This window comes from Musa acuminata, chromosome BXJ3-5, assembly GCF_036884655.1.
Source record: "Musa acuminata AAA Group cultivar baxijiao chromosome BXJ3-5, Cavendish_Baxijiao_AAA, whole genome shotgun sequence".
Classification (NCBI taxonomy): domain Eukaryota; kingdom Viridiplantae; phylum Streptophyta; class Magnoliopsida; order Zingiberales; family Musaceae; genus Musa; species Musa acuminata.
Genome location: NC_088353.1, coordinates 44138109 through 44149617, shown reverse-complemented (window position 1 = coordinate 44149617; position 11509 = coordinate 44138109). Strand labels below are relative to the sequence as shown.

At 38.8% G+C, this 11509-nt stretch overlaps 2 protein-coding genes and 2 non-coding genes across 4 annotated transcripts; 2 read left to right on the top strand and 2 right to left on the bottom strand.

Annotated features, from left to right (window-relative positions):
• Positions 1–584: 584 nt before the first annotated feature.
• LOC103986204 (transcription elongation factor TFIIS) lies at positions 585–4230 on the top strand. The gene is made up of 2 exons (XM_009404136.3): positions 585–953; positions 2940–4230. The coding sequence occupies exons 1-2, from the start codon at positions 798–800 to the stop codon at positions 3960–3962; spliced, it is 1179 nt and encodes a 392-aa protein (XP_009402411.2). The 5' UTR covers positions 585–797; the 3' UTR covers positions 3963–4230.
• A 684-nt stretch (positions 4231–4914) lies between these two features.
• On the bottom strand, positions 4915–7548 carry LOC135638573 (uncharacterized). The gene is made up of 2 exons (XM_065151741.1): positions 7295–7548; positions 4915–6537 (listed from the first exon to the last, which is right to left on the bottom strand). The coding sequence occupies exon 2, from the start codon at positions 6321–6323 to the stop codon at positions 5118–5120; it is 1206 nt and encodes a 401-aa protein (XP_065007813.1). The 5' UTR covers positions 6324–6537; positions 7295–7548; the 3' UTR covers positions 4915–5117.
• Positions 7549–7951: 403 nt separating this feature from the next.
• On the top strand, positions 7952–8025 carry TRNAI-AAU (transfer RNA isoleucine (anticodon AAU)). The gene has a single exon. It is a non-coding gene; the product is annotated as a tRNA-Ile (tRNA).
• Positions 8026–8707: 682 nt separating this feature from the next.
• On the bottom strand, positions 8708–8781 carry TRNAI-AAU (transfer RNA isoleucine (anticodon AAU)). The gene has a single exon. It is a non-coding gene; the product is annotated as a tRNA-Ile (tRNA).
• Between the last annotated feature and the right edge of the window lie 2728 nt (positions 8782–11509).

The window sequence follows — 11509 nt, the reverse complement described above, 5'->3', positions numbered from 1 at the left end:
GTTGCGAGTCCAGTAGCTAGCCTTCATCATAAAAAGTTCTTGAGGAATCGAGATTTGTCGAACAGTTTAGTGATTTAAAAGAGAGATGCATGCAATGTTTTGTTTTTATGATATGAATGTGAATTAAAGATGTAATGCTATTATGTTAACATCAAGTGAGGTAGATTGACATTAATGGTGTATATCCAAGTTTCCGAATGTTGTAAACATATAAAGATATATATATTAATACATATGCTGAACTTAAATTTGGAGGAGCAAAATAGGAATCTAGTAATTCTGGATGCAATTTTGCTATTAACTTAATACAAATGGCAAGCAAAATTTGATGATAGAAAATGATGATGAATGCAGCTGCTGGTGGGGCTCAAACCAATTTGGATCCTCCACGGATCGTGTTCTTCTGGATCCGTTATCAAATATCGATACGGATCTATAAGCGGATCGAATTCAGGATCCGACCCAATAACGCTTCGTCGGGTCAGCCCTGTTCCGGCGTATGCCACTATAACCCTATATCTCATATATATATATAAATATATATATATATATATATATATAATACATATTTTGAAACGCAACAGTGTACGCTCCACGCTGAGAGACCAATGAGCGAGTACCTTACCGGCGGCGAGAAATCCAAAGCTCCCCCGTCGCAGCACTCTTATGGTTTAGGGTTTATGTGGTCTATCTACCTGTCTCCGCATTTTCTTTGCATTTCGAAGTCTTTTTTGCTTTGATTTCCATCCGATTACCCCCCCCAATTTTTCGGTTTATGAGTTTTGATCTCAAACCTAATGGAGACGGAGCTCTTGGAGACGTTTGAGGCCGCGAAGAAAGCCGCGGAGGCGGCGGAGGATGGCCGGGGGTCGTCGGAGGTGGATCGGTGCGTCGATGCGCTCCGGCGGTTGAAGAAGATGCCGGTCACCACGAAGGATCTGGTGGCTACCCAGGTTTTGCCTCCCCTACATTTGATGTTGAGAGAAGTATTCGATCGGATATCTGTAGTTGCAGTTGTTTTCTTGGAGAAAGATTTGTTCTTTGTATATTTCTTAACCTATTTTGACATTGTTGCTGTTGGAGACGTGTGGCTTTTCATTTGAAGCATTAACTAGGTTAAGGGGAAGAGTATTTCCGTGACATGTGAAGCTGGTGCAAATCCAAATGGGGAGTTTTGAACTTTATGGAACGATTTTATGACGTTTTTCTCTTTTACCTTTGTTCTCACGATATCTTTACTTTCAGAAGTACTGATTCCTGAAATATTGATGATTGGACGAGATTAATTAAAAACACATTCTTTTTAATAATTCGAAGGTAGTAAGTCGCACTTGATCTAGGAAGCTTATAGAAAAAAATATTTAGTCTTCATCCCTCATGATCAGATTGAGATTCTTGAATTTGTTATTTATAGTCACATAACCAGTCTCTGTTATGGTGGACTTAGAGACTCATAGAGCTACCTATATACATTCTAGGAATTGCATCAGATAGCATTTGTATAACGTTTTTGCCCTATGTGAGACACGCTTATTCACAGTCTGGTGTAAATTATACTAAATTGTCTAGACTTTTTACTGCTTTTGGTTTGCAAGGAGATATTTTACCTTTTGTGACAGTCCTTGCTACTCCTATTTGCTGAAATTTTCCAAGTTCTGATTTTCTTCACATTATTTCCTAAAATAATGAGGAATTTGTTTGTTATATAAAAGCAAGGGAAGAAAGAGACACTGATAGCAGTGTTGTTCACAGATTGGATGCGACTTTGTTGGATGTTAATGTGTGGAAATGTCAAGAGGAATGGGCTATTGTGTGACTGGTTAAATAACAACAATATATCCTAAGTTTTTGCATTAGCTACTTATATTTGTGTGTATGTGTGCATATGTATATATATGTATATACATATATGCATACATACATAAATACATATACATATACATATACATATACATATACATATATACATATACATATACATATACATATATACATATACATATATATATACATATATATATATACATATATACATATATATATACATATATATAAATAAATATATATATATATATATATATGGATTTCTATGTGTATGATGATTTGGTAAATTGTTCACTAAGTATCAACGGAAAAGAAGCTCCTATATTCCCTACCATTGGAAGGCTCAAAAGCACCATCCTGAAAAGTGGGATGCCAAAAACTGTGGAGTTTAGGTTTCCAATCATGTAATTTCCTTCAATACAAACTTCTTAGTATCCATCATCATTTTATTGTTGGGGAATCTAAAACAGACCCTTGTCATTCATCCTCAATCTTTGCTGTTGGATACTCATTTTTAGTTGTCTCCACATAAAAGGTGAGGTAGATTATTTTAATCGCCAAGCAGGCTTTATTGATTCTGGTGGAAAATTCACTTTATTCCTAATTTTTCATTGGCCAAGAATTGACATTGAAACTAGAAAGTTGACCTAGGAGGATAGGTGGTCAACTTCATGCCGTGCTCTATACCAATAACTATACTGATTTGAAAAGGCTTGGATGATGATGGCAATTGAAATCAACAGCAGAGACGGATCTTTGGTGTTAATTTATATATGGTGATCACAAGAATTCTATTATTTTCTTGTGAATGGTGTTCATTGCTGTGAGCACTGGAAAGGAAGAAACTTCAGTTTGTTTGCTTTGTTTGTTAGTCTATCATTTGGCTTTGAGCAGAAGTTTCCATGGATGATCATCTTGTGGAATTGTCATTTTTTTTTTAGTAATCATCATTGCCTACTCCTTGTAGTGCATGCTTCATCTTTCAACCTTTTTAACTAACTTGATTTGGATAACGACTACAAACGTTTAGGACTTTTTAACTACCTTGATTTTTTTTCCTGTCTGCATGCTTGTATTCTCAGTTTATTTTATCTTTCATTATTGTCATATTTCAGGTTGGCAAACGACTTCGCTTTCTAACAAAGCATTCCCAGGATAAGATTCGGACAGTGGCAACTGATCTGCTGCAGTTTTGGAAGAATGTGGTTATTCAGGAAACATCTAAAGATAATAAAAAACTTGACACCCCACAGGAAAGAATTCTTTTGAAGGCTGAAAGGAAGACTGAGCAAGCAGTGAAAATCAAGTCTCAGAAAATATCAAAAGCTGGATCCTTAGAGGGCAACATTGTGTCAAAACCTAAAAGTGTTGAGGTTGAGAAGTTAAACTTTGACCAGGAAATACAGCATGGAAAAGTGTCCAGAACTGAATCTCTAAGAATAGAGAAGACGGCCAATTCCAGCAAATTTGAGAAAATAAATGGAGGAGAAAAACAGAATCTTGAAGGGGTTTCCAAGGACGAAAATCAGGAAATTTTTTCTAGAAAACCACCGTCAACTGTCACTGCCTCATTGAAGCTGGCATCAATCGTGAAATGTAACAATCCTGTGCGAGATAGACTTCGGGAACTTCTTGCAGAAGCCTTTTCAAGAGTTTCTAAGGAAACAGCTGAGAGCGAAACAGAAGAAGTGAGAAACATCCAGGATGAAGTTGATGCATGTGACCCAATTCGTATAGCTGTTGCCTTGGAATCTGTTTTGTTCGAGAAATTAGGCACCTCGATTGGTGCTCAAAAACATAAATACAGATCCATAATGTTCAATTTGAAGGACAACAATAACAAAGACTTCCGGAGAAGAGTTCTCCTTGGGCATGTGAAGCCTGAAGAAATAGTTAATATGACGGCTGAAGATATGGCCAGTGATGAGAGGAAACGTGCAAATAAACAGATAAAGGAGAAGGCCTTATTTGAATGTGAAAGAGGAGCAGCTCCCAAGGCAACAACTGACCAGTTCAAATGTGGACGATGTGGCCAAAGGAAGACCACATACTATCAGATGCAAACTCGTTCAGCTGATGAGCCAATGACAACCTTTGTAACATGTGTCAACTGCAATAACCACTGGAAGTTCTGTTGATTGCTGTCCTAAACTCCTTTCTTTATCGGTATGATTGGGTGACTTGAGCTCATGATGGTTATTTATGTTGTCTGATTATCTTGTTGTCCCAGACTCGTGGGATTTATCTCATCAAGCGTAAGAGCTGCTGAACAATTGATACTTTCTTTTTATGCTAGGCTGGTTGCATGTATTTTATATATTTGATGTAAGATGCTATGTTGTAATCTCATGCACGTAGTATGATTTTTTTCAGCAGATAAATTCATGCTTGTGGTATCAGTGCCCTTTGCCGCATGATGATGTGTGACATTATCAGTGCTAATACTAGCACTAGAAATTTTTTGACCTCTATGTTTTCTGCAAATAAATTATCGATGTGCAAGTAGCTCACACCAGCTGCAAATTTATGTTCATTCTCAAGGATTGTGATCTTTTATATGGTCCAGGCAAGACTTGAATTAGTTAAGCTGTTGTCTTGTTGAAATTTACTTGTGGGATGCTACAAAATGTATCTGTTATCTGTTTCTTTTCGAAATTGATGCAAGATGTGGTCTTTCAGGATTAATAATGTGTGAATATTTTTTTTTCCATTCTTTGGCATCAGGTATAGTCAGATGTTGGTTCCCTCATCCACTTTGCCATTAGAAAATAGAAACTTGTTGCTGGGTTGTCAGATCTTGATCTACTCACTTTATTTATGTGTTATGGTCCATAGTAGTTGAAAGGATTGAGTGGCTGTGTTTCTTTGCTCTCTTGGTTCTCTTTTTACATACAAAGAGAAATATATTTCTTCTCTCATTGTTCTTCCTATAATCTTTCAAATCCTAAACATGATGTGGCTTATATATCCTCAATATAATTTTTTTGATGTGGTCACATATTTTATTTCTTGATGCAGTGACATATAGTTCTTCAAATTCTAAACTTCCATGGCAAAAATGAAGTAAGACAACAAATATTATACATCTTAACTTGAAGAATTTAATAATCATACAGCAAAAAGCAGGAGTTGAAACATATCCAACTTGAGTAATTCATGCATAGGAAATGAATGCAGTTATTTATGTACAGGCCACTCTGTAGAATTCTTCTGTGCTTTTACCCTAATGGAAGACATCGATGTGTCAAAGAGTCGATGAAGCCTGAGATGTCACCCCAAATAGCCTCCAATTGCTAATCTGAGTTTTTCCTTCCGGTTTTCTGGATCCTCAGCTTCATGATCTTCAGCAATCCATGCAGTGGAGGTTTTCTGGTTCTCGATCGCCCTGCTGACTCGTCTCCCTCAATGGCTGTCTCCTCGATTCCATCTCCAACGGACGCTTCCTCTTCCTCAGGACTACTGCGGTGTGGTGTGCTCGGTTCAGTTGCTTCAAGTTCTTCATCCATATCATCGCTGTGCCGGTATAAGAACTCAGTAGCCGAACCGTAGCCCATAAGCTGATGAAGCTGCAAAAATGGCGGAAGCTTATCGTTCCTTTCGACATCCGTGGAGTAGCTGATGCCAAGAGAGAGTGCATTCTCATCTGAGCAAGAAAGTGAGTCCCAGCGAGAGCTATCATTCGATGGTGAATTCGATGTCTCCTGTCCGAGAGTAGCATCTGCACTTGTCTCCGCCTCGCTTGTTGGTTGCTCTTCCTCGATCGGCACGAAAGGGACCCCGCGATTTCGAGTTCTGAAGGAAAACATGAGCACTTTTGAGCAAGCACCGCACTGCAGCTTGCACAATCTTCTCCTTGCAATGAAGAAATCCAAGGGGAGCAGCAGCAACTGCAAGCAATTGTAGCAGACGACAAAGGGAGCTCCACCTAAAACAGGACGACAATGTCGCTTCATCCGCCGCCTGCTCCCTGCTTCTTCATGCTCGATCCGAGCTTTGGTTGTGGGCTTCACAGATGTTTGGTGGCACTCTCCATGACGGCAATGCAAGCAAGCGACAAGGGGTGATCTTGGAAGATGGTTTGTTAACCGGTGTGGTCGAGGAACATTCTTTGCTTTAGGAGGAAGCTTCTCTTCTGTGAGGTGAAATCGTCCCTGGCCTTCCTCAGATCTGTCGAACACCTCGCTGATTTCCTCTCTCAACTCATCAGCCTTCCTCAGTATCTCCATTCGAATGTGCTCGAGCGTGTCGAGCCCATCTGATGGACTGCCATTTTGATCATCGTATGAACTGCCGTGGAACTCTGCATCACTCGAGAGAGACGACTTCACAGGCTCATCATTTTCTGCTTCCAGCCAGCTCTGCACCGAATGGAAGTCTTGAGAGTCAAGACGCCTATCTCGCATTACATGCCTTTCGTTTACTGCACACAACTCGTTTTGAAGCCGTTCATGTGCAGTCATCTTCTTCGTCCGTTCTTCTTTATGCGTATCAGTGTCCATCGAAGCTTGAGACTTCGAGACAACTCCATATGTTTATGAGGCGTGAAAACACTGCACCCATCATTGCCAGAAGAGACACTGCCATCAGAGGGAGTAGAATCTGTGGTATTGACATCTCCACCGTGGTAATCCTCGGAAGTTTCTCTTCGATGCAATCTTCTTCATGCTCCAATTCACCTCCTTTCTGGCAACAATCACTTGGAATCACTGCATCCTGCACTTCATCTCGATCCGTAGAAAGAGGTGACAATACAGTGTGAAGGGAAAAAACAGCATTCCATAAATCAAAGATGAACACTAATAGTAATGAATGATGAATTCATAACATCAAAAAGAATTATCTCTGATATACACTTCAACTTTTATAGAACTCGAGTAGAAGATCAAAATAGAAACTTATAGAAATAAGAAAAGTATAATCATTACATAATAACATCTCTTTCATATAAATCACTATCACCTTTTTCCTGTAAATAAGACATGGCTTCAAATTACATTTGCTTTTTACTATTTACTTTTCCATTTGCCTTTCTTTTTTTTTTTCTCATGTTGAGTAATTAAGAAAACCAAACTGTAAGCATCGAAGATGTCATATGACTACTTATGAAATCTGCAAATACACTCTAAAACCTGTAAATAATTCAAGTGATAGCGAGGCATCGAAGTGGAAAAGAAAAAGGACAACAATCATCCAGATTTTTTATTCTTTCCTGTTCTCTTAACTTCGTCAATCAATCAAGAACACAGCAATCTTAGTTTTATGGCAAGATCATGGGTTCGAAAGATCCAAATAATTCTTTAGGCTGGAACACATAAACTCCCACCAATTGAGCTAACAAGAAGGATGAGAAGCAAAGAGAGAATCATACAAACGCAGCAAGAATCGATGTATTCGGTACTCAACCAACAAAATCCAAGTGATCAATTCAGCCAAACAGAGACGTAGTGATGGAGCAAGATAAGGAAGAGACCTTTGAGATCAGCGGTTCTTTGAAACCCCTCTTCGTCGTCGTCGTCGTCGTCGTCGTCGTCGTCGTCGTCTACTTTAAGATGACCTCAGAAGAAGGGAAGAAAGAAACATGAGAACGAAGAGGAGAAAGGCTTCTCCAGCGCACTGTCGTCGGTAGAATATATGACCACGCAACCGCGACGGTCAAGTCGAGTTTGTCTTCGTGCTTCCTCGCGTATAAGGTTCTTCACCAGCAACTGGAATCGACTTCAACTGCACACACGAGCAGCCATGAAATCAATACATGTAGACAAATATATGATACAATCGTAGGCGACCATAATGATCCAATAATTTCTACACGCGGATGCCGAGATTAGATGCTGCTCTGAGATGGCGTTAGCTCGTTGGTCAGCCGCCACCCCGCGTGAATGGCGTCGTCGTTAAGATGCGTGAGATCAGGATGATGCACTCACTGATTAGCCTCGATCTCGAAGCAGGAGTAATATATAGTGATCTCCTTCCAGCAGCCGGATGATGGAGACGAAGGCCATGGAATGAATGAATGGGGCTTCCCTGCATTGGAAGGCAATATGGCAGCAGCTCTACGTTAGCTATCCGCCAGAAATCTCATCCAATAATATTATTATATATATTATTATTTGAAAACTTATTCATCGGCCTATTAGCTCAGTTGGTTAGAGCGTCGTGCTAATAACGCGAAGGTCGCAGGTTCGAAACCTGCATGGGCCATTTAATATACAAAATAGTTTTAATAAATATTTATTGTATTTATTGTACCCTATAAGGCAGTTTACAATACTTTAATTATTTTCATTAAAAGTATAATTATTTTATATATGAATAAGATTGTATATTTTTAGGTAATTATGTTTAGATTCTGAATTGATTGATGTTATATGATTTGTATAAAAATATGATTGCAAGTATATTGATTAAAAATATTTTTACAAATATATTAAATATATGTAAGTTATTTTACATGTAAGGTTGATTAGGTTAGCCAGGATATGATAATTATCATATAAGATCAGAGAGGAAATACAACTCAAAATCTACTCTAAAAAATAGAGAAAAAATACATTTGACCTTTTCATAAAAATTATATAAGAAAGAATGGTTTTCAAACGATTAGCAAAAACATTAGCAATGATATGATAATTCATATTATATAAAGAAATAGATCCAAAATCTTTAGTTTCACAAAGATTATAATATAGTTAGAAAAATCATTCATTCTATGGTAGTAAAAAAAAAGGATCTACGTGTCAAAAAAAAATACAAAATTACCAAAAAATTAGTATATTTTATTGAAAATAGTTTTAATAATTAAAATATTGTAAACTGCCTTATAAAGTACAATAAATATCATATGTATTTAATAAAAAATATATTAAATCATATTAATAAGAAATGGCCCATGCAGGTTTCGAACCTGCGACCTTCGCGTTATTAGCACGACGCTCTAACCAACTGAGCTAATAGGCCAATGAATCAATTATTAAATAATATAATAAATAAATAAGTGCATAGTGGGAAATTACAAATATATCCATCACTAATATCACGACGTTTGTAGTTATATTGATGTGTATTTATTGAGATAAAAAAAAATCCATAATTCATGTATCAAACGTTGTTTTTTAGGGCTAAATAAACTGATAAATTCTCACATGTTTCTATTTCATGATTCGATGGGATTTCTGGCGGATAGCTAACGCAGAGCTGCTGCCATACTGCCTTCCAATGCAGGTAAGCAAGCCCCAATCATTCATTCCATGGCCTTCGTCTCCATCATCCGGCTGCCGGCAGGAGACCACTATATATTACTCCTGCTTCGAGATCGCGGCTAATCAGTGAGTGCATCATCTTGATCTCACCCATCTTACTCCATCTCTATTTCTTTGCTTGGCTGAATTGACCACTTGCTGAATACATCGAATCATGCTGTGTCTGTACGATTCTCTCGCTGCTTCGCATCCTTATTAGCTCAATTAGTACGGTCAATGACAGCAGTAATCTATTCGTACGAGGAACAGTATAGCTATCGATGACAGCAGCATAAGTTGTGACTTAAGTGACGACATGAAGCATGGTGGTTAACGGGAGACGTGTGAATGCCATGCCATGCACGTAACATGGAATGAGTCATGAGTCTCCTATAAAAGGTGACAGTATTATATTATATTATAAGCCTTCCTCCAACGTATGATTGTGAGTGGTGACATCAAAAGAATCACTTTCTATTAAAGTAAAAAAAATAAAATAAATGTTTTATTTTTCGCTTATCCTTTCTTTGAAGCCTTGAGAGAGGGGAATCGAGTGCAGTCTAGATCAAGCTGTGGAGCAAGCTTCTCTTCTATGAGGTGAAATCTTCCCTCGCGATCATCAGATTTATCGTACATTTCGTCGATTTCCTCTCTCGATTGATTAACCTTACTCATCATCTCCGTTTGATCATCGGTTGAGCTCTCGAGAGACTCTGCATCACCGGAAAGAGGCATTGCAATCTCTTCATTTTTTGAATCCAACCAATTCTGCATCGAGTAGTAGTCTTCAAAGTCAACAGAGCTATCTCGCATTAGTCGACGCCTTGCTTTGATAGAGGGGAATCGAGTGCAGTTTAGATCAAGCTGTGGAGTAGGCTTCTCTTCTCTGAGGGGAAATCTTCCCTCGCGTTCGTCAGATTTATCGTACATTTCGTCGATTTCCTCCCTCGATTCACTAACCTTACTCATTTCCATTTGATCATCGGTTGAGCTCTTGAGAGACTCTGCATCACCGGAAGGAGACATTCCAAGCTCTTCATTTTTTGAATCCAACCAATTCTGCATCCAGCGGTAGTCTTCAAAGTCAACAGAGCTACCTCGCATTAGTTGACTTGTGTCTATCGCGGATAACTCATTTGAATTTGGAAGAAACCTGTCTACTGAATCCTGAGACTTTCCTTGTCGAAAAGTTCTTCGAGACAACTCCGTACGTTTATGAGGAGCAAGTTGGAAAGTTCTTCGAGATAGCTCCATACGCATATGAGGTGGAAGAACACTGCAACCATCATCGGTGGAAGAGACACTACCATCACAGGCATTAAAATTTGTGGTGGTTGATCGTGAAATGTTGGCACCACGATAACCTTTCTCAGTTCCATGCACCTCAGAAGATTCTGCAGAGTCTCGTCCTCTCTCACTCGGGATGTGTATGCCACTTCTTTCATCGGTAGGCACAAGACTCCGTGACACTATGCCTTGCTCTTCGACGGAACGTTCTTCATTTCCTTTCTCACAGCAATTGTTTGGAGATGTTACATCCTGCACTTCATCTTTCGTTTCACAAACAGACCTTCGATTCATGAAAGATGAAAATATCGTGTGTATGAAACCACCAATGGATGTGTTCGATATCTCCATTTGGATGTGCTTGGATGTATCGAGGAACTCTGCATCACTCGAAAGAGACTCTACAGACTCATTATTTTTGGGCTCCGACGAGTGAATGTCTTCTGAATCAAGAGGCATATCTCCCATTACACGCCTTGTGTTTACCATAGATAACTCGATCGTATTCGAAACAAACTTGTCGTCGACGTGAACCTGTTCTCCTGTACTCATCTTGCTTACCCCTTCTCCTTTACGTTCAATGGTGTCTATGGAATCCTGAAACTTTCTACGTCGAAAGGTACTTCGAGACAGTTCCGTCCGTTTACGAGGAGGAAGAACAGTGCACCTGTCATCCCTCGAAGGGACATCGCTAAAATGGGGATTAGAATTTGTGGAGGTTGATTGTGAAGTGCTCCCTCTCTCGAAAGATCTCGTAGAGTCTCGTCCTCCCTCTCTCGACTTGAAGCTTTCATTACCTTGGTGACGACGAAATCTTGAGAACTTCTCCCTCTCTTCAGCTCGATGTTTACGATCAGAATCATTTTGCACTTTAGTCATTTGATTCATAGAAGATGACGATCGAGCGTCAAAGGAACCACTAACTCTTTGATTTGTTCTCCAATGATCCTAAGATAATATTTTTATCCTGCAGAGAGGAGGGATAAAAGAATCATAATTCACTTCTAAATATATGGTTTCTAATTAATGAGATCGGCAACAAATCTTGCCTTGGATATTGGTGCCACATTTTATGGCATCAGTGAATAGGAACATTGGGATGTTCTACATCAATCCATGTACAATGATATATATGAAATAGATTGTGCGACTCTAATATA

Coding starts and splice junctions, on each gene's coding strand:
- LOC103986204 (XM_009404136.3), top strand. CDS start 798: ATGGAGACGGAGCTCTTGGAGACGTTTGAGGCCGCGAAGAAAGCCGCG. Junction 954..2,939: donor AGGATCTGGTGGCTACCCAG/GTTTTGCCTCCC, acceptor GTCATATTTCAG/GTTGGCAAACGACTTCGCTT.
- LOC135638573 (XM_065151741.1), bottom strand. CDS start 6,323: ATGGACACTGATACGCATAAAGAAGAACGGACGAAGAAGATGACTGCA.